General features: G+C 40.2%; 2 protein-coding genes across 2 annotated transcripts; both read right to left on the reverse strand.

The window, feature by feature from the left end:
- Window positions 1-1846: 1846 nt before the first annotated feature.
- LOC107821426 (pentatricopeptide repeat-containing protein At5g59600-like) lies at window positions 1847-4398 on the reverse strand. Its single transcript, XM_016647861.2, has one exon. The coding sequence runs from the start codon at window positions 4014-4016 to the stop codon at window positions 2385-2387; it is 1632 nt and encodes a 543-aa protein (XP_016503347.2). The 5' UTR covers window positions 4017-4398; the 3' UTR covers window positions 1847-2384.
- A 1475-nt stretch (window positions 4399-5873) lies between these two features.
- LOC142171696 (uncharacterized) lies at window positions 5874-10129 on the reverse strand. The gene is made up of 8 exons (XM_075235385.1): window positions 9916-10129; window positions 9015-9307; window positions 8689-8971; window positions 8274-8565; window positions 7864-8225; window positions 6730-7043; window positions 6454-6632; window positions 5874-6354 (listed from the first exon to the last, which is right to left on the reverse strand). Exons 1-8 carry the CDS (start codon window positions 10127-10129, stop codon window positions 5874-5876), a joined length of 2418 nt encoding a protein of 805 aa, XP_075091486.1.
- Between the last annotated feature and the right edge of the window lie 13225 nt (window positions 10130-23354).

The raw sequence follows: 23354 nt of genomic DNA on the forward strand, positions 1-23354 counted from the left end.
TCTATGGACTATGTGAATGTGTCTTGTACTTTTCCTTTCTTTTAAGCTAGTTCAAAGAAGCAACAGTGGGTAGGTAAAGTTCTGCTGATTGTAAGATGCTGTATTGCACCTTCTTCAGTACTTTCTCTTTTTTTTTGGTCCTTCAAATTGTTAAATGGGATATCTTTTACACACAACTTCTATTGCTTTGAAACTCCGCCTATGTGAGCTTTGCAAAGCGTAGCCGGTCCGAAGCCCGGATAAAGGAGGAGGGTTGCTGGGCAACATTAAAGTAATGTAACTAGGAAGAATCTCTGAGTACTCTAGATGACTCTAGCTAAAACAGATGTTATTCGTCTTCCTGCTTTAGTCGAAACTTTCATGTGGATGCAATGAATCACAGATCATGGAACTAATGAGGAATTTGAAATGATTTTGATAAATTGTGGAATTTGAAACTTTTTTGTAAACTAACGACCTGTGGTGGTGGCTGATTAGAAAATGAGTGGAAGTTGACATCCTTTCCTCTCATTCTTGTAGGTCATTCTAGATTGATGCAGGCATCAATGTTGTCCACACTATGCCTCCCCCAATTCCAGGGAGATGATTTTTCTTTAATTTTCTTAACTTTCTTAACTACTTGATTCTGTTTGTTTTGCCTGAATATCATGATGTTCCTTTTCTATCTAATAAATATATCGTGGTTAGGTTTCCGTTTGTTTCTTGAACATTAAATGTATACATCTCATCTTTCTCCTTTTATCTGCTATGCGTCACTATGAGTGCATGTGTTAGCAACACTTCTGTAGGCAACAAATTTCATGCTTTTTAGTGCTGAAAGCACCAGTCACCACCTTCGTATAGCACAGGTTTTTAGACAATTTCAGAAAACATCTTTGTGCAGGTATAAAGATAACTGCTCCAAGTGCACACTCAAAGAGTGATGTTATAGAAATTCCTTTAATTCTCTTTGTGAAATATACTGTCCATATCTTGTCAGATGGTAACTGGCTCACTCAGGTGTTCTTTATCTTTTGATTATTTGGTAGCAGATCCTGTATGGATAGTTGCTTATTTCTTATTGTCGAAAACATAGATTTGCTTATCATGTGTACTGTGTACGATGAAGTATAATGTCTGCAATTTGTGCTTGCTCTGCTATTCTGTGGATGTGCCATTCTTCATAGATAGATTATGAACTGATTGATAGAATCCTGTGACCATTTGTTTTCTTGATTGCTTCCATGTTCTTATGTTCTGGATGGACAGAAACGTGGAATCATCTCCATACTGAGGAGTTCATCAAGCAATTGACTATAGGAAATCGCGAGTCATAACTTTACTCCAAAGAAGTCAAAAGAGCATCGTGGTGTATTTCATTCTTCATTACAGAGGGTTTTTGCAATTTAATCTCATTCTACTCTTGCTGGATAGATATTGCTCCTGCACAAGGATCAAAAGTCTCACATTCTTGTAACTTATTTCCGATCAGTGGTTTAACTGACTAAAACTACTTGTTGATTCACCTTTGTGATTTTCTTGGTGTCCTCTTCTACTTGGTATTGAGTCATTTAACTTACTGGGAGAATTGAAAATTTATTGATTTTAACTTCTTTTCCACAATACTCTGGAGAATGGATAAAAAAAGTCCTATTGCATTTTAAGAAATATTGCTATATATTCTGTTTATACCAGGGACGTTTCTATTTTGAACCACGTGGTTGCACTTGCATAGATGAATATCTGTTCAAAACGCAGGTTTGCCATTTGCCTTCACCCTGCAAACGTTAAAAGTTTACCCTCATGTTTTTTTTTTGGTTTGGGGGGGGGGGGGGGGGAGAGGAGGAGAGAATGAGTAAAGCAGCATTAAAGTACTACTGATACATATTTGTTAAATCCCAGGCTACTGATACATTTTATTTACAAGGCTTGACTCTGAAGCTCAATGCAGCATCAAAGTAGTAGCCAAAAATCCGAAAGAAACTTTAAATTCTGATTTCAGACCATACAACCCCCTCTTCAGTCACAGAGCACACGCCTTAGCTGTGTGCTCTCCACGTCTTGAACTAGCACACACCTTAGTTCTGGGCTAGTTCTTTGCCTCTAGAACTTTCATCCTCTTAATGTGGTTGCTACCATCAACGCAATCTGCATCAACTTTTCCTCTTCAACTATTGCCCTGTGTAAGTTTTTCAGTTGATATGTGTGACAAAGCTTTACGTAACAATGAAAGGACAGAAATCTGGTTAAGACTCAGATTAGAAATCTCATTTTATATGGGACATCTCATGCAGGTTTTCCTGGTTTACCAAATTTGCCGAGCTTTTTTAACGTGGTTTGATTTAAACCAGGCATGTCCATTGGCAAATATATCTGACATTCAGCTCCTCTAGCCATCTAAAAACTTATGCAACTTCTACCCAACTACAGCCAGGAAACTTTTTCAGCTTCTTCTTCTTGATCACCCTTTTCAACTTTGCAACATTTGCCCACTTACTTGCATCAGCATATAAACTTGATAGCAACACACTACTTCCAGCACTCTCAGGTTCAAGTTTAGCCAGTTGTTTAGCTGCAATCTCTGCTAAATCCATATTTCCATGCTGCCTACATGCTCCTAAAAATGCTCCCCAAACAAATAAATCAGGTTCAATTGGCATGCTCTGAATCAAATTGTAGGCCTCATCAAGTTTCCCTGCTCTTCCTAAAAGATCCACCATACACGCGAAATGCTCCAATCTTGGCTTAATCGCGTATTTATCCTGCATCATTTTGAATAAACTTTCTCCATACTGAACCATTCCAGCATGACTACAAGCAGTGAGAGCTGCTGTGAAAGTCAAGTGATCTGGTTTCCTTTCTTCCTCTCTTAACATTTGATTGAATAGCTCAATTGCTTCACTGCAATACCCATGATTTGCATAGCCAAAAATCATCGAATTCCACGTCACACTATTTCTTTCAGATGTCTTGGAAAACAATTCCTTTGCTTCAGATATAAGTCCACATTTTGCATACATATCTATGAGAGCACTTTTCGCATATACATCCTTCTCAATCCCTGTCACCATTGTATAACCATGTATCTCCCTACCAAGCATCAAGTCTGCAACAGTTGCACAAGCAGGCAATATACTACTGATTGTAGCTGAAGTTGGGCACAACCCAACATCCAACATTCGCTTAAACATACCAAAAGCTTCCCTGTTATGAAAATTCTGCACAAGCCCAGAAATAATACTAGTCCAAGAAACTACATCTAGCTCAAGACCATCATCATGCATCAGTTCAATAACTTTACAAACCAGAACCTGATCATCTTCTTGTGAAAATCCCGCGATCAGAGTGTTATATGTCACCACATTAGGCTTCATTCCTTGAATTTTCATCTCCTCAACTAATACCAACGCGTCATTGACAATCCCATATTGAAGATAACCCGAAACCAAAGCATTCATTGCCACCAAATCTTTATCCACCATACCATAAAATACCCTTTTCGCCTTCTCAACTTTACCACACTTTGAATACATATCTATCAATGCACTAACTACATATGAGTCAAATTCAAACTCATTCTTCAGAATCACACCATGTAATATCGCCCCCATCCGAAAATCACTGAAACGTCCGCAGGCTTTGAGAACACTGGGAAGAACAAACTTATTAGGCTTCACTCCTTCCCTTTGCATCTCAGAGAAAACACTCATTGCTTCCTCATAAAACCCATGTCGAGCATAGGCTCCGATGAGAACAATCCAACGGCGAATATTTGATTCGGGAATTTGGTCGAACAGTTTACGTGCATGGGGTAACTGTTTACGCTCAGCATAGAAAGCAATGAGCTTGGAGGCAAAATGGGTTTTTTGAGCCAATCCATTGATAACCAAATGTGCATGTAATGTTTTGCCTGATTGGAGGGCGCCATTTTGAGCGTAGGCTTCGAGGAGTTTCGTGTATACGTCGGATGTGCAATTGAAGGAATGATAAACAATGGGGTTCGTAGAGACCCTGGTCACTTTGGCTCCAATGACCATTTTAGTTAGCTTTGAATAACTATAGCTATCAAACAAACTGAGTTTTGAGAGGAAGAAATTCCCGTTTTGTTTGGCTTGACACAAAGTTTAATAAATATATCATAACATTTGTGTGACTGTAAAACGTTTAAAACTTGTGATTTTAAGCAAGACATAATATTTGTGTGATTATAAATCTTCTCAGTAAGAAAATATAAGAATGTGCCAATCTTTTTAAAACAGATTAATAAGAAAATAATGCCGATATTTTTAAAACAGAGTAATTACTACGTAATAGACCTTTTTTAAAAGCCAAATGGTTCCTTATTTCATATTTTTGGGCCGAAATATAACTCAACTTATGCATGTGTAGATGTTTGTCTGTCCTTTTTTGTGTTTTTCAAATACAAAGATTTATGTCTCAAAATGATCGGAAATTGAAGGATTATGTTATAACTTGCTACTTCACACATCTTGACCTGATCAATATTGACTATAATTTTGGACAGATAACCATCTTTTTATTAACATTTAATATTTTATCAATCCATATTAGTTTAGCAAGATTACGTAATAAATGGAGATGAGAATTTATATGAATTAACTATAGTTAAATTATAAAAATGACTTGATTCATCAATAATTTCATAGATCTACACAAGAATCGTTATTGATAGATTAGACAATTACAGCAAATCAAGCAGAGATCTATTGATACGCGAGGCAATGGAACGGTGGCAGAAGAACATAGAAAGGAAAGAAAGGAAAGAAAAAGATAAATGCAAAAATAAAACTAGGGCAAAAAAAAGGGATCTTCATTCATAATAACAAAAGGAGATAATTACACCCTATATAGAGAGGAAAATAAGAAAATGATCTAAGCAACTACAGCTGTGTACGCGACTCCTTCTGCCATATCAGTAACTAACTAGGCAGGACCTATTTATATCAGACAAGGGAAATTATGTGGCCAATGTGTAATTTAGGAAACTATCTAATTTAAAAGATAAGGGACTTAAGTGAACACCCTTGAAACATCTATCCCTTTTATATATCCTAATGACTTAACCGTTATGTATCATCTTCTCAGCTCAATGTACAACTTCCGCAAGCATCCTCTCTTTACTCCATATCAGATCCCCCCTATCAAAATCTTCCTTGTCCTCAAGGAAGGAAGGAACCCTAACCATGAGGGAGTGATAATCTTCCCAAGTAGCTTGTTCAGGGGTTAATTGATCCCATTGCACCAGAACTTGAGAGACTGCCTTATTCCCTTTTTGTACCATGCGCCTATCGATGATTTTCTGAGGACTTGGGTAGTAAGGGCTGGATATGTCAAGTACGAGAGGGTGAGAGATATTTGTAGGCAAGTTGTGGCATTATTTGAGTTGGGAAACATGAAATGTAGGGTGCAGAAGTAACTAAGGAGGAAGAGACAATTTGTACGCAACAGGGCCAATCTTTTGTAAAATTTGGTATGGCCCATAGTATTTAGCTGAAAGCTTTGAGAAATGAGAGCCTGATAATGTCATTTATCTGTAAAGCTGAATTTTGAGATAAACCCAATCACCCTCCTTAAATTACCTATCTGAGCGATGCTTGTTAGCCTGAAGAGTCATTCTTTGTTGTGCTCTTTGGAGATGATGTTTGAGTAGTTGAAGTTTGAATTCTCTTGTCAATAGGCTCATATCAACTTCTTCTATAACTGAGTCACCTGCTACATAGGGTAAATGGAGAGGTGGAGGTTGGCCATAAAGAGCCTCATATGGTGTTGTTTGTATGGAGGAATGAAAGATAGTATTATACCACCACTCAGCATAAGAGAGGTATGAGCACCAATCAGATTGTAAGTCATAACAGAAACATCTGAGATATGTTTCAAGGAATCTGTTGATGACTTCTGTCTGGCGTCTGCCCATCAGTTTGAGGGTGATATGCTATGGATGTATTAAGTGTCACCCCATGCATGGAGACTAATTCTTGCCAAATTTTGCCGGTGAAGATGGGGTCCCTATCACTCGCTATGTCTTCACGCATGCCATGTAATTTATAGACATGTTCTGTGAATAGTTTAGCTACTTCTGATGCTGAGTATGGGTGAGAGAGACTCAGGAAGTGAGCATACTTAGTGAGTCTATCGACCACTACTAGAATCACAGTCTTCCCTTTTGATTTGGGCAGACCTTTTATAAAATCCATGCTGATGCTTCTCCAAGCTGTGACTGGCAGCTTTAAGGGTTGTAGGAGCCTTGGGTAAGGGGATTTATCATACTTATGTCTTTGGCAAATGTCATAGCCATTCACATAAGTATGAACATCTTCTCTCAAACCTTTGCAATAAAACAGTGATGTTATCCTCCTATATGTTTGCTCAATCCCAGAATGTTTTCCCACAGGGGAATCATGCCAAAGCTACATAATGTTCTTTCTCAATTTGGGGTCTGGACCAATCACCAACTTGCCATTTCTCCTAAGCTGGTCATGGATAAAGGTGTAGCCTTGTACTTCTGTCCCTTCCTTTAGAGTTTGAATCAAGGCAGTCAGGTTTGTGTCTAATTCCCATCTTTGAGTAATCAGTGTTAGCAGGTTAGTCTGAATGGAGGATAGTGTAAGGGCAGCTAGTTCATCTACTGGAATCTAGACAAGGCATCAGCCACTTTGTTTTTCTTACCCTTCTGATACTCGATTATGAAGTCATACTGTATCAGCTTAGCTATCCATTTCAATTGTGAACCTGATGCAGCTTCTGCACAAGAAGGAACTTAAGAGCCTTTTGATCAGTTTTCATTGTAAAGGCCCTCCCAATCAAGTATTGAGTCCATTTGTTTACAGCCATAACCAATGCCAATAATTCTTTATCATACACTGACAGTGTTTGGTGCTGAGGTGAGAGGCCCTTGCTCAAGTAGGCTATTGGCTGACCTTTTTGCATTAAAACTGCACCAATGCCAATGCTAAAAGCATTAGTCTCCACTACAAATGGCGTAGAGAAGTCGGGTAATACCAGAACTGGTGCAGAGATGAGTGCCTCTTTGAGCTTCTCAAAAGCTGAGTAGTTTTAGGAGATCACTTGAAACTGTATTTCTTGAGTAAATCAGTAAGTGGTTTGCTAAGAACCCCATAACCTCTGATAAACCTTCTGTAGTACCCAGCTAGGCCCAAAATCCCTCTTAACTGTTTGATGTTCACAGGTTCAGGATAGCCTTGGGTTGCCTCTATTTTTTTGGGGTCTGTTGTCACTCCTTTAGTAGAAATATAGTGCCCTAAGTATTCAATCCTAGTTGCTGCAAACACACACTTACTTTCTTTAGCAAAAAGTTGGTGTTAAACTAACAATTCAAAAGTGATTTTGAGACTCAGCCAAGGTCTTGCTGAAAACTAGGATATTATCAAAGAACACTAGAATAAACTTTCTCAAATGTGCTTGAAAGATATGGTTCATAAGCCCTTGAAAGATAGAAAGGGAATTGGGCAATCCAAATGGCATGACCAAGTATTCGTAGTGTCCCGAGTATGTCTTAAATCTTGTCTTGTGCACATCAGAGGGTGCTATCCTAATCTGATAATAGCGTGCTCTTAAATCTATCTTTGAATAGATTTCTGACCCCTCCCCCCCACCCAAGCTCATCCAATAACTCTTCAATGATAGGTATGGGAAATTTATCCTTGATAGTGAATTTGTTTAGATCCCTGTAATCAACACACAATTTCCATGATTCATCCTTCTTCCCAACTAAGACCACATGGGATGCATAAGACCTAGAGCTATATTGTATGATTCCTTGAGCCATCATTTCATCCACCATGTCTTCAATCAGATTCTTCTATATTGGGGAGTACATGTATGGTCTAGAATTAATAGGTGAACTTCCTTCTACTAGAGGAATGTGATGGTCAAATATTCCCTTTGAATGAGGCAAGTGTTTAGGTTCCTGGAAGAGCATTCCATATTCATTAAGCAATGATTGAATTGGCACTGGAATTTCCCCATGGGCCTGTGAATCTGTAGTTTGTGGTATGTTGGTAGAGCAGACTTTGATCATAAAAATCTGAGCTATGTCAACAAAAATATTATTCAAAGCCTTGGCATCAACAATTTTGAATGAAGGGTAAATACCATGTAGTGTGACAGACTTCCCCAGATAGAGAAAGTGCATAAAAAGTTTCTTAAAATTGACCTTGATATCACCTAGTTTGCACAGCCATTGTATTCCCAACACGACATCACAACTGCCTATGGGAAGCACTAAGAAGTCATCTTGAAAAAGAACTCCTTACATGAGCCACTGAAACTCCTTGCTTCCCTTAACAGATTGAATGATTCTACCATTAGCTACAGACATATAATGAGGGTGTATTTGGTTGATTTTGCACCCTGTTCTCTTGGCAACCTTCTCATTGATGAAGTTGTGGGTGGATCCACAATCAATGAGAACATTGATAGGATTTTGTTCAGAGAAGCCCTGTATCTTGAGAGTTCTGTATCCCCTAGTGCCATTCAAGGCTTGAAGTGATATCTCAGAGTTCTCAACAAGATCTTCTTCTTCTTGAGGTTCCTCAATGCTCTCCACTTCCACTTATATTCCTTCACTGTCTTCTAGTTCTTCTGTACCTATCTCCATAGAATATAGGTGCTTTTTAGCCTTGCATTTATGTCATGGTGTGAACTTTTCATCAAAGAAAATACATATACCCTGGGCCATCTTTTCATCCATTTCAGCTGGTGTAAGTCTTCTTTTTCTGAAACCATCAAGGTTAGCAGTAACAGGTTGTTTGTAGGCAGGTGTAGTGGCCTTTACCCAACCAGTAGAGCCTTGCCCTTGAGATGTCCTTACAGCAGAGTGCAGGTGTGCTGCAAATGTTGCCTTGATAGCTTTGCTTTGTGCAGTAAAGTTGGCCTCATGCAGCCTGGCCAAGTAGTAGGCTTGTGGTAAACTGGTGGGATTACCAATTCTCATAACATTGTTGATTTCAGGCTTAAGATTGTTCAAGAAGATGCTAATAGCATATTCTACTGACAGGCTCATTCTGGTCATGATACTCCTTTTGGTAATCCTTCACAGTCCCAGTATGCTTGACATTCATAATTTCAGTCATAGGATCAGAGTACTCAGCCTCAAAACTATCACATAAAGCCCACGAGTATTCATCCCAAGTAGGAAGTGGCATTTGACCTTTACTTCTCATGTATCCTAAATGCCATTGTAAGGCATCCCCTTCAAAATGCGTGGAAACCAGCCTCATTTTCTGCTGAATAGTAAGGTCCTCATCAGGAAAAAAATGTTCGACCTTGTACAACCATGTCCTAAGGTCTTCACCATTGAATTTGGGAAATTCACCCTTATGGTACTTAGTAAAGAGTATATTGGGCAGTGTCACGTTATGAGTATGTGGGGTATACGTGGTGGTGATTGGTAGTTGGAACATTCTGGTAAGGGATAGGGAGTGGATACATATGGGGTCTGGTGGTATAAGGGTGGAGGTATATGTGTGTTTTGGTTATAGTAGGCAGATGGAAATTCGCTGGGCTGGTTGTATGTTTGATAAAGTGGTGGCATCCCTAGTGGGAAGCCTTGGGGCTGTGGTGGTTGATAATACCTTCCTTGATTACTAGAAAAATAGGGTACTGTAAATACTGTTGTTCAAGGAATGGGGTTTTGAAAAGCTTGCAACCCCGGGGCTGGAAAAGGAGAAGGTTGTAGCTAAGAAGTCCTTGGGTTCTGAATATGCAGGGAAGGGCTAGGGTTTGTGGGAATTTGAGGAGCTGATGTTGTTAATGTAGTGGTCAAATTAGTTTGGGGGTTTGGAATAATGGAGCTGACAGCAGGGTGGCTCACAAGTATAACATAACTATTAGCCCCATTAGAGACAAGCTAAATCACCAAAATCAAATGGCCTGCCATTAGGAGAATAAAGTCACCTCCACTTTGGGTTACAGATTTGCCACGTTCCGGCCTTTTTCCTCCATGGATGACTTCATTGAGCACCTCTCTAAACTCACTCATGGCTTCCTCCTGATTTTTGCTATTTTGCTCTTGGTTTGCCTCCAACTGATCTTGTCTAGATGTGAAACTTGACATATCGAGTGAGATCTTGTTGAGCACCTCCATAACATTATTCATATTAACAGACATTGGTGCCCACAGGGCCAAGAATTTCTCGGATACACTGATACGTGAGGCAATAGAACAATAGCAAAAGAACAGAGAAAGGAAAGAAAGGAAAGGAAAAGATAAATGCAAAAGATAAAACAAGGGCAAAATAAAAGGGATCTTCATTCATAATAAAAAAAAAGAGATAATTACACCCTATATAGAGAGGGAAATGAGAAAATGACCTAAGCAACTACAGTTGTGTATACGGTCGAAATAGATTTCGGCCTTCGTACATTTGATCGAGTTCGAATGGTAAGCGATCGAAGTGAGAGCTCGAGACGAGTTCCGAGGATAGTGCATACAAGCCTCGAGCTCCGAGACCGGTCGAGGAATCGACTCGGTATTATTGTCAAGCCCATAAGCAAATCGAACCGCAAGGCAAAGAGAAGCTTGTCGGATACACAGGCCGATTGACACTCACCTCGAATGTCGAACTCGAACTCAAGGCCGAGGGCTCGACCCAATACCGAGCTCGAGCTAGTATCGAGCTCAAGCCAGTATCGAGCTCGAGTCAGTATCGAGCTCGAGTCGGTATCGAGCTCGCAGATAGGAGCAGTTGCAACCGCACGAGGGGAGAGAATCTTGGCAGGAATCGAGGAAGGGACAATTCATCATGGGTTCTCCACTATATATATTTTTTATAAATAATAGTAATATCCCTCTACTATAATGGGGGGAATACTTGTAAACAGAGGAGGACACATTGTAAGACAAGACTACTTCTATTTGTTGAAGAGTAAATCTCTTAAGATTTTTTACTCAACATACTCATTCTTCTAGTTCAATAATTTATATCTCATTTTGATAGCCAAGAATCCAAACATTTCCACTTCTACGTACTTCTACGTACGATTTATGTCAGGATATATCACATATCCTTAGAACTACTTATAAATTCAACTATATCCAATTTTTTGGGTAAAACAGTTTGGCGCCCACCGTAGGGCTAAGGATAACAATGGTTGTTTGATACAAATCCGCAATACGCACCAGTTTACAACTCCGAATCAGAAATAGAAAACTCTTGATTCATGGCTTTACTTATCGACCACGAAGCCGACATTCAGGATGAAACCAACAACTTGATACCTAGGGTCGGAAGGCCACTAAACGATGTCACTGAAGCTCGAGTCGAAGTACCTGAAATCCGAGTCGGAGTACCATTAGATGTCAATTCACAAGTGGCTCTTGAGGAGAACTAACGTTTTGAACCAAAAAAAGAGCATTTAGGGCGGTACTCAATCTGTAGCTCGAGACGCCCATAACGTGGAGGAGATCGGAGTCAGCTTACGGATGATCTTCGAGATGTTACAAGCCGAGCAAATAGCGATAGCTCAGTTGCAGAGCCAAACTCGAGTACAAAGCAGGCCGGAGCCCGATCCGCTCCGGAAAATCACCTACAGAACAGAGCCAGCCATAGTGAAGTCAAACGAGCAAGAATCGGGGACTACTCCCAAAATTACCAAATTACTCGAGGAGCTCACAAAACGAGTCAAAGCCAATGATAAAAAAATAGAAAAATATAATTCCAGGGTCGATCAGATTTCAGGAGCCCCACCAATGATAAAAGGGCTAGATTCGAAGAAATTCATCCAAAAGCCTTTTCCCTCGAGTGCAGCCCCAAAACCAATCCCCCAAAAATTTTATATGCCTGAAATTCCAAAATATAACGGTACGACCGATCCCAATGAACACGTCACCTCTTACACGTATGCCATCAAGGGTAATGATTTGGAAGACGACGATATCGAATCCATGTTATTGAAGAAATTCGGAGAGACCTTCTCGAAGGGAGCGATGATTTGGTATCATAATTTGCCCCCAAATTCCATCGATTCTTTTTCCATGTTAGCGGATTCGTTTGTAAAGGCACATGCTAGTGCCATAAAGGTTGCAACAAGAAAATCGGACCTCTTCAGAGTAAAGCAAAGCGGTAATGAATGCTGAGGGAGTTCGTGTCCTGATTTCAAATGGAACGCATGGAATTGCCACCTGTCACAGACGACTAGGCCGTCCAAGCTTTCACCCAAGGGTTGAACGAGCAAAGTTCAATAGCATCACGTCGGCTGAAGAAAAATTTGATCGAGTATCCAGCAATGACTTGGGCAGATGTACACAACCGATATCAGTCAAAAATCAGGGTTAAAGACGACCAGTTGGGAGCTCCTTCCGGAACAGGGCAGCTATTAAAAACCAGAGGGATATCGACAGAGAACGAAGGTCGAACAAAGACCTATATCAACCGTACATCGCAGATCGAATGAACAATGGCCCAGCGCACAATTCCTCTCAGAACAATCGAAGGAGTGATAGAGGACAAAATTCTCGGGGGCTTATGAGCAAGAGTGGCTTTGATAAATATGGCAATCCTATAGAGGCACCTCGGCTATCGGAGTACAATTTCAGCGTCAACGCATCGGGCATTGTATCAGCGATTAGAAGAATCAAAGATACTAGGTGGCCCGGACCCATGCAAACCGACCCTTCCCAAAGAAACCCGAACTCGATGTGCAAGTATCATGGCACGCATGACCACAGGACCGAGGATTGCAGACAATTGAGAGAAGAGGTAGCCCATCTATTCAATGAGGGCCACCTTAGAGAGTTCCTCAGCGACCGAGCCAGGAATCACTTCAGAGAAAGGGACGCCAACAAAAAGGATAAACAAGAGGAACCCCTGCATATCATACATATGATCATCAGTGGAGTCGATACTCCGCAAGGGCCCGTGCTCAAGTACGGCAAGATACCGTCCCCAGGGGAAAAACGAACTCGAAGTTATGTACCCGAGGGCACATTATCATTCAGAATTGAAGAAGCCGAGGGCATCTCTCAACCTCACAACAACGCTATGGTAATTTCTATCCTACTAAATAAAGCTCAAGTTAAGCGTGTTTTAGTGGATCCAGGTAGTTCTGCGAATATCATCTGATCTTGGGTAATGGTTTGCAGAATCAAGTCATGCCCGCAGCTCGGGTCTTGAACGATTTCAATATGGCCAGTGAAACGACTAAAGGGGAGATTACTCTACCAGTGAATGTAGCTGGAACAATCCAAAATACCAAATTCCACGTAATCAAATAGGATATGAGGTATAATGCCCTACTCGAAAGACCTTGGATCCACAATATGAAGGCGGTGCCTTCAACCCTCCACCAAGTAATGAAGTTTCCTACGTCGGACGGCATGAAAATAGTACGGGGGGAGCAACATGCTACGAAGGAAATGTTTGTGGTCGATGAGGTAACACTGATGCCAATGCTATCGGTTTTGTAAAGATCGAGCACTAAAGATAAACGAGAAACCAAATAGCAATCACAGCCACCAGTCTCGACCGAATCAGTGGAACATGAAATAGAGGATGACGAGGAAGAGTTTCTGACACCTCGAGCTTTCATCATCCCCGACGGCTCCGACGCCACCAAATCTATAATCGAAGAACTGGAGTAGGTTATATTAATCAAATATCTGCCCGAGAAAAAGGTATACCTGGGAACGGGATTGACCCCCAAACTCAGGAAAAAACTCATTCGATTTCTTATTGATAACATAGACTATTTTTCTTGGTCCCATTTAGACATGGCAGGGATGAGGTAACTAGATGTAACGACCCGGCCAGTCATCCCGAGAGTTATAGCCATGTTTCCCCATTCTTATTTTTTATGTGTTGTTCAGCGGTGTTGAGTTGTATCGAGTTGGTAGGTTTGGGTCCGGAGTAGTTTTGGAGTGAAATGAACACTTAGTCTCTAAGTTAGAAAGTTAAGTTAGAAAAGTCAACCGAAAGTTGACTTATGAGTAAACGAATTCGGATGTGGATTTTTATGATTCGATTAGCATTGTTGGGTGATTTTAGACTTAGGAGTTTGTCCGAAATGTAATTTGGAGGTCCATGGTAGAATTAGGCTTGAATTGGCGAAAGTTAGAAATTTGGCGATTTTGGTCGGCAGTGGAAAATTAGGTATCAGGGTCGGAATGGAATTCCGGAAGTTGTATTAGGTTCGTAGTGTCATTTTTTATGTGTGTGCAAAATTTTAGGTCATTTGGACGTGGTTTGATAGATTTCGGCGTCGTTGGCAAATTTTGGAAGTTTAGAAGTTCTTAGGCTTGAATCCGAGGTTGATTTGGTGTTTTGGTGTTGTTTTGGGTGTTCCGGAGGTTCGACTAAGTTTGGGTAGTGATATATGACTTGTTGGAATTATTGGTTGAGGTCCCGAGGGCCTCGGGTGAGTTTCGGATAGGTTTGGGTTGTGTTGCGCTCGTTTTTCTTATATTTCGACGCCGTTTCTTCAAGCATAAATGATATCATATTAGACAAATAAGCTCCAATTTCTTTTTTGATTGAAGCACTAGATCTGTATCATAATTACAGACTCGTAGCAAAAAGAATCGTCAAAATTGGACATCGTATGAGGATTTTATGGTCATTTTACTAAGAATTAGATTGCTAGATTTTTCAGATTAATTATGAAATTGCCACTGACGGCGTATTTAAAAATCTGCACTGTTTACAAATATTAAAACCTACATATCTCCTTCATTATAAGGTCAAATGGAGTGATTAAAAAGCCTAACTCGGCTAACATTTCATAAGGAATCCATTGGAGGCATAAAAATTGAGTTTCGGGATCGTTTGTAATGGGAAACGAGGCAGAATAACTGACAGAAAAATATATAAAACAAGAGTTTGTTCATTCGGTCATATTTTGAGTTGGGGAGCTCGGATTTGGGAAATTTTGGAGGCTATTTTCATCATAGGGATTGGGGTAAGTATTTTCTACTCGGTTTTGGTTATATTTTATGAATCCATCTTCGTTTTTGGTATTTGATTGATGATTTCAAAGTGAAATTGAGAGAGTTAGAGCTTGAGTTTTGGAGAAATTTAGGTAGGGATTTGAGGGACCACACGGAGTCCGATTTTGATAAATTTTATATGGTTAGACTCGGGAGAAGACGAGGGTTCTAATTCTTCCATTTTTGACTGGTTCTGAGATGTGGGCTCGGGGGGGCGGGTTTTGGCCAACTTTAGATTTTTGGCATATTTTATAGTTTTTATTGTGGAATTTGATTCTTTAGCACATGTTGATAGTAGTATTCTGATTCTGGTTAGATTCGGAGCTTTTGGAGACCAAGTCCAGAGACGAGGGCATCTCGGAATAGGATTTTACGTTGTTGAGGTAAGTAACAATTTTATCTCTGTCTTTGAGGGTATAAACCCGGAGAATTTGATATCGTGTGACTGTTTGGAGGTGATACTCACGCTAGGTGACAGGCGTGTGGGTATATACCTCAAGGGATTGAGACTTGGTCTGTCCCGTGAGGCCTTATGGCCATCATCTGTGTTTACGTAGTTACTTGTTGTTGAACTTGTATGCCTTCATGTTAGAGATCATTCTTAGGCTTTATTCATGCTCACATTATTTGTACTCGGTCATAGAAATTATTGTACATGTTTACCTCAGTCTCTATTATTTGATAATATGATGTGATACTTAATGTTGGTTGTGTTCCCTTATTTGTTGATGATGGTGAGGCTAGTGAGGTACATGATTGAGTGAGGTCGAGGTTTTGGTTTTGAGAATATTAATACCATAGCGCGTGAGTTATCCGCGTAGCACGTGAGTTGACCGTGCGGGACCAGGTATTAATACCATAGCGCGTGAGTTGTTCGCGTAGCACGTGAGCTGACCGTGCGGATCCAGGTATTGATATTATGGCACGTGAGCTTTCCGTGCTTAGCGCTTGGGCTTTGGGAGCCCCTCCAGAGTCTGTACACACCCCAAGTGAGCGTAGAGTGTTAAGTGTTTTGAGTGTTGAGTGATGAGTGCGAGTGATGAGTGATGGAGTGACACTGCTGTGAGGTTGTATTTATTTGTGTTGTTGCTTCATTTATATGTTAAACTTCTTTGTGGCATTTACTGAGTTATGGAATTTACCTTTTTTATTTTTTTTTATTTTAAAATTGTGAAAATAAATAATTGGACTGTTTTACTTAGATCGTCACTACTGCTCAGTTCCTTAGTTATTTCTTTTACTACTGAGTCGGTTGTAATCATACTACACTCTGCACTTTATGTGCAGATCCAGGTGAGTTAGAGCGTGGCAATCGTTGAGCTCAGGCCGTCTATCTGTGGAGATTGCAAGGTAGCTGCTAGCGTCCGCAGGACCTTGTTACTCCTTTTGTCATTTCTTCTTTTGGACAGTTAGACAGTTTATATATCTTAGTTTATAGTTTTAGACGCTCATGACATAGTGACACCCCGATGTTTGGGACTCGTTTCCGTATTTTTCTATATTATATTTAGAGTTGATTTAGTTTAGGAGAAATTTAAATATTGGTATTATTTTATTAAATTCTATAATCGATTTAGTAGTAATATTTTGGGAAATAGGCTTTCCTTGTAACACGATAGGCGCCATCACGACCATCGTTAGATTTTGGGTCGTGACAAGTTGGTACCAAAGCCTAGGTTCCATAGGTCTCACGAGTCATGAGCGGGTTTAGTAGAGTCTTGCAGATCGGTACGGAGACGTCTGTACTTATCTTCGAGAGGCTGCAGAACCTATAGGAAAATCTCACATTCTTGAATTCTTTTCGTGCGGTATTGATTCAGCTTGAAGTGTAACTCTTTAAATTCCTTCCACATATTCGTATGCGCACATGGGCGCTCGGTATCAGTTGTGCATCGACGACTTGTGATTCCCTGGATGAGGTGCGAGATGTGATTTCTGTGTGTTGATGTCGTGCCAGTCTGGAGGACATGAGGCCGAGTTTTGACTGTAGCTTGAGCACTGAGGTGTTGATTATGTGAGCGCGTGCTTGTGGTACTTTTGGGGATATTTAAGAGAGTATTCAACGGTTTATGAGCCTTAGGGCGGTGTGGTTTTATGTTTGGGTCTCGTGTGGTAAGTCTGGATTGAGGATTGTGGTGTTATGGCGGGGCAAAGTATCAATTTGAAGGTAATTCAGAAGAAACTCGGATAGATAGGACATCTTGGTAGTAGGTTGGATAGGCATGGCAATGGGTATGATTAGTTCTTTGGGTGTGTATGAGGTAATGAGTTTTACAGGTGTTTTGTGGCAATGTCCTAGGGTTTTTGGTAGTCTGTGTAGTTTGGTTGAGTTAAAAGGATTCAATCCTGACGGATTGGTTTTGTGCCATTAGGGTTCGGAGAGAGTTCTTGATGGTTTTGAGAACAACTCTTGGCACGTTCGAGGACAAACGTTTGTTTAAGAGGGGGAGGATGTAACGACCTGGCCAGTCATTCCGAGAGTTATAGCCCTATTTCCCCATTCTTGCTTCTTTATATGATGTTCAGTGGTGTTGACTTGTATCGAGTTGGTAGGTTTGGGTCTGGAGTAGTTTTGGAGTGAAATGAACACTTAGTCTCTTAGTTAGAAAGTTAAGTTAGAAAAGTCAATCGGAAGTTGACTTATGAGTAAACGAATTCGGATGTGGATTTTTATGATTCGATTAGCTTCATTGGGTGATTTTAGACTTACGAGTGTGTCCGGAATGTAATTTGGAGGTCCGTGGTTGAATTTGGTCGGCGGTGGAAAATTAGGTATCTGGGTCGGAAAGGAATTCCGGAAGTTGGAGTAGGTTCATAGTGTCATTTTTGACGTGTATGAAAAATTTGAGGTCATTTGGACATGGTTTGATAGGTTTCGGCGTCGTTGGCAAATTTTGGAAATTTAAAAGTTCTTAGGCTTGAATCCGAGGTTGATTTGGTGTTTTGGGTGTTCCGAAGGTTCGATTAAGTTCGGATAGTTATATATGACTTGTTGGAATTATTGGTTGAGGTCCCGATGGCCTCGAGTGAGTTTCGGATAGGTTTGGGTTGTGTTGCACTCGTTTTTCTTATATTTCGAAGTCATTTCTTCAAGCATAAATGATATCATATTGGACAAATGAGCTCCGATTTCTTTTTTGAAGCATTAGATCTGTATCATAATTACGGACCCGTAGCAAAAAGAATCATCAAATTTGGACATCGTATGAGGATTTTATGGTCATTTTACTATGAATTAGGTTGCTAGATTTTTCAGATTAATTACGAAATTACCACTGACGGCGTATTTAAAAATCTGCACTATTTGCAAATATTAAAACCTACATATCTCCTTCATTATAAGGTCAAATGGAGTGATTAAAAAGCCTAACTTGATTAAAAATTCACAAGGAATCCATTGGAGGCATAAAAACCGAGTTTCGAGATCGTTTGGCATGGGAAACGAGGCAGAATAACTAGCAGAAAAATATATTAAATAAGAGTTTGTTCATTCGGTCATATTTTGAGTTTGGGAGCTTGGATTTAGGTAATATTTGAGGGGGTTTTCACCATAGGGATTGGGGTAAGTGTTGTCTACTTGATTTTGGTTATATTTCATGAATCCATCTTCGTTTTTGGGATTTGATAGATGATTTCAAAGTGAAATTAAGGGAGTTAGGGCTTGAGTTTTGGAGAGTTTTAGTTAGGGATTAGAAGGACCAAACGGAGTCCAATTTTGATAAATTTTATATAGTTAGACTCGGGAGAGGACGAGGGTTCTAATTTTGCCATTTTTGACTGGTTCCGAAATATGGGCCCGGGGGCCGGATTTTGGCCGATTTCAGATTTTTGGCATATTTTGTAGTTTTTATTGTGGAATTCAATTCTTTAGCACATGTTGATAGTAGTATTCTGATTCTGGTTAGAGTCAGAGCTTTTGGAGACCGAGTCCAGAGACAAGGGCATCCCGGAATAGGATTTTACGCTGTTGAGGTACGTAACAGTTTTAACTCTGGCTTTTAGGGTATAAACCCAGAGAATTTGATATCGTGTGACTGTTTGGAGGTGATACCCATGCTAGGTGACAGATGTGTGGGTGTATACCTCGACGGATTGAGACTTGATCCGTCCCGTGAGGCCTCAGGGCCATCATCTGTGTTTACGTAGTTACTTGTTGTTGAACTTATCTGCCTTCATGTTAGAGATCATGCTTAGGCTTTATTCATGCTCATATTATTTGTACACAGTCATAGAAATTATTGTACATATTTACCTCAGTCTCTATTATTTGATAATATGATGTAATACTTGATGTGGGATGTGTTCCCTTATTTGTTGATGATGGTGAGGCTAGTGAGGTACATGATTGAGTGAGGTCGAGGGCTTGGTTGTGAAGATATTAATACCATAGCGCATGAGTTGTCCGCGTAGCATGTGAGTTGACCGTGCGGGTCCAAGTATTAATACCATAGCGCATGAGTTATCTGCGTAGCACGTGAGCTGAGCGTGCGGATCCAGGTATTGATATTATGGCACGTGAGCTGTCCGTGCTTAGCGCTTGGGCTTTGGGAGCCCCTCCGGAGTCTGTACACACCCCAAGTGAACGCAGAGTGTTAAGTGTTTTGAGTGTTGAGTGATGAGTGCGAGTGATGAGTGATGGAGTGACATTGCTGTGAGGTTGTATTTATTTGTGTTGTTGCTTCATTTATCTGTTAAACATCTTTGTGGAATTTACTGAGTTATGGAATTTACCTATTTATTTCTTTTTATTTTTAAATTATGAAAATAAATAATTGGATTGTTTTACTTAACTCGTCACTACTGCTCAGTTCCTTAGTTATTTCTTTTACTATTGAGTCGGTTGTAATCATACTACACCCTACACTTTATGTGCAGATCCAGGTGAGTTAGAGTGCGGCGATCGTTGCGTTCAGGCTGGCTATCTGTGGAGATTGCAAGGTAGCTGATAGCGTCCGCAGGATCTTGTTACTTCTTTTGTCATTTCTTCTTTTGGACAGTTAGACAGTTTATATATCTTAGTTTATAGTTTTAGACGCTCATGACTTAGTGACACCCCAATGTTTGGGACTCGTTTCTGTATTTTTCTATATTATATTTAGAGTTGATTTAGTTTAGGAGAAATTTAAATGTTGGTATTATTTTATTAAATTCTTATAATCGATTTAGTAGTAATATTTTGGGAAATAGGCTTGCCTTGTAACACGATAGGCGCCATCATGACCATCGTTAGATTTTGGGTCGTGACAAGTTGGTATCAAAGCCTAGGTTACGTAGGTCTCACGAGTCATGAGCGGGTTTAGTAGAGTCTTGCAGATCGGTACGGAGACGTCTGTACTTATCTTCGAGAGGCTGCAGAACCTTTAGGAAAATTTCTCATTCTTGAATTCTTTTCGTGCGGTATTGATTCAGCTTAAAGTGTAACTCTTTGAATTCCTTCCACACATTTGTATGCGCACATGGGCGCTCAGTATCAGTTGTGCATCGACGGCTTGTGATTCCCTGGATGAGGTGCGAGATGTGATTTCTGTGTGTTGATGTCAGGCCAGTATGGAGGACATGAGGCCGGGTTTTGACTGTAGCTTGAGCACTGAGGTGTTGATTGTGTGAGCGTGTGCTTGTGGTACGTTTGGGAATATTTAAGAGATTATTCAGCGGCTTATGAGCCTTAGGGCGGTGTGGTTTTATGCTTGGGTCTCGTGTGGTAAGTCTGGATTGAGGATTGTGCTGTTATGGCTGGGCAAAGTATCAATTTGAAGGTAATTCAGAAGAAACTCGGATAGATAGGACATCTTGGTAGTAGGTTGGATCGGCATGGCAATGGGTATGATTAGTTCTTTAGGTGTGTATGAGGTAATGAGTTCTACAGGTGTTTTGTGGCAATGTCCTATGGTTTTTGGTGGTTTGCGTAGCTTGGTTGAGTTAGAAGGATTCAGTCCTGACGGATTGGTTTTGTGCCATTGGGGTTCAGTGAGAGTTCTTGATAGTTTTCAGAACAACTCTTGGCACGTTCGAGGACGAACGTTTGTTTAAGAGAGGGAGGATGTAATGACCCGGCCAGTCATTCCAAGAGTTATAGCCCTGTTTCCCCATGCCTGCTTCGTTATGTGTTGTTCAGTGGTGTTGAGTTGTATCGAGTTGGTAGGTTTGGGTCCGGAGTAGTTTTGGAGTGAAATGAACACTTAGTCTCTTAGTTAGAAAGTTAAGTTAGAAAAGTCAATCGGAAGTTGACTTATGAGTAAATTAATTCGGATGTGGATTTTTATGATTCGATTAGCTTCGTTGGTTGAATTTAGACTTAGGAGTGTGTCCGAAATGTAATTTGGAGGTCCGTGGTAGAATTAGGCTTGAATTGGTGAAAGTTAAAAATTTGGCGATTTTGGTCGGCGGTGGAAAATTAGGTATCTGGGTCGGAATGGAATTCTTGAAGTTGGAGTAGGTTCGTAGTGTGAAAAATTAGGTGTCATTTGTGACGTGTGTGAAAAATTTGAGGTCATTTGGACGTGGTTTGATAGGTTTCGGCGTCGTTGGCGAATTTTGGAAGTTTAGAAGTTCTTAGGCTTGAATCCGAGGTTGATTTGGTTTTTTGGGTGCTCCGAAGGTTCGATTAAGTTCGCATAGTGATATATGACTTGTTGGAATTATTGGTTGAGGTCCCGAGGGCCTCGGTTGAATTTCGGATATGTTTGGGTTGTGTTGCGCTCGTTTTTCTTATATTTCGATGTTGTTTCTTCAAGCATAAATAATATCATATTGGACAAATGAGCTCCGATTTCTTTTTTGAAGCATTAGATTTGTATCGTAATTACGGTCCCGTAGCAAAAAGAATCGTCAAATTTGGACATCGTATGAGGATTTTATGGTCATTTTACTAAGAATTAGGTTGCTAGATTTTTCAGATTAATTACGAAATTATCACTGACGGCGTATTTAAAAATCTGCACTATTTGCAAATATTAAAACCTACATATCTTCCTTAGTATAAGGTCAATTTGAGTGATTAAAAAGTCTAACTTGACTAAAATTTCATAAGAAATTCATTGGAGGCATAAAAAGCGAATTTCGGGATCATTTGTTATGGGAAACGAGGCAGAATAGCTAGTAGAAAAATATATAAAACAAGAGTTTGTTCATTTGGTCATATTTTGAGTTAGGGAGCTCGGATTTGGGCGATTTTGGAGGCGATTTTCACCATAGGGATTGGGGTAAGTATTCTCTACTCAGTTTTGGTTATATTTCATGAATCCATCTTCGTTTTTGGAATTTGATTGATGATTTTAAAGTGAAATTGAGGGAGTTAGGGCTTGAGTTTTGGAGAGTTTTAGTTAGGGATTTGAGGGACCAAACGGAGTCCAATTTTGATAAATTTTATATGGTTAGACTCGGGAGAGGACGAGGGTTCTAATTTTGCCATTTTTGACTGGTTCCGAGACGTGGGCTCGGAGTCGGGTTTTGGCCGATTTCAGATTTTTGGCATATTTTGTAGTTTTTATTGTGGAATTCGATTCTTTAGCACATGTTGATAGTAGTATTCTGATTCTGGTTAGAGTTAGAGCTTTTGGAGATGAGGGCATCCCGGAATAGGATTTTACGCTGTTGAGGTACGTAACAGTTTTAACTCTGGCTTTTAGGGTATAAACCCAGAGAATTTGATATCGTGTGACTGTTTGGAGGTGATACCCATGCTAGGTGACAGATGTGTGGGTGTATACCTCGACGGATTGAGACTTGATCCGTCCCGTGAGGCCTCAGGGCCATCATCTGTGTTTACGTAGTTACTTGTTGTTGAACTTATCTGCCTTCATGTTAGAGATCATGCTTAGGCTTTATTCATGCTCATATTATTTGTACACAGTCATAGAAATTATTGTACATATTTACCTCAGTCTCTATTATTTGATAATATGATGTAATACTTGATGTGGGATGTGTTCCCTTATTTGTTGATGATGGTGAGGCTAGTGAGGTACATGATTGAGTGAGGTCGAGGGCTTGGTTGTGAAGATATTAATACCATAGCGCATGAGTTGTCCGCGTAGCATGTGAGTTGACCGTGCGGGTCCAAGTATTAATACCATAGCGCATGAGTTATCTGCGTAGCACGTGAGCTGAGCGTGCGGATCCAGGTATTGATATTATGGCACGTGAGCTGTCCGTGCTTAGCGCTTGGGCTTTGGGAGCCCCTCCGGAGTCTGTACACACCCCTAGTGAGCGCAGAGTGTTGAGTGTTTTGAGTGTTGAGTGCTGAGTGCGAGTGATGAGTGATGGAATGACACTGCTGTGAGGTTGTATTTATTTGTGTTGTTGCTTCATTTATCTATTAAACTTCTTTGTGGCATTTACTGAGTTATGGAATTTACCTGTTTATTTCTTTTTATTTTTAAATTGTGAAAATAAATAATTGAACTGTTTTACT

Source organism: Nicotiana tabacum, chromosome 17, assembly GCF_000715075.1.
Source record: "Nicotiana tabacum cultivar K326 chromosome 17, ASM71507v2, whole genome shotgun sequence".
Classification (NCBI taxonomy): Eukaryota; Viridiplantae; Streptophyta; class Magnoliopsida; order Solanales; family Solanaceae; genus Nicotiana; species Nicotiana tabacum.

Bases quoted from the DNA above. Each gene is read 5' to 3' on its own strand.
- LOC107821426 (XM_016647861.2), bottom strand. From the start codon at position 4,016: ATGGTCATTGGAGCCAAAGTGACCAGGGTCTCTACGAACCCCATTGTT.
- LOC142171696 (XM_075235385.1), bottom strand. From the start codon at position 10,129: ATGTCTGTTAATATGAATAATGTTATGGAGGTGCTCAACAAGATCTCA. The intron at 8,566-8,688 runs GTATATGTATTT...TATAAGTGGAAG, and splicing joins GGATGAAAAGATGGCCCAGG to TGGAGAGCATTGAGGAACCT. The intron at 7,044-7,863 runs GTTCACCTATTA...AAAACTACTCAG, and splicing joins CATTCCTCTAGTAGAAGGAA to CTTTTGAGAAGCTCAAAGAG.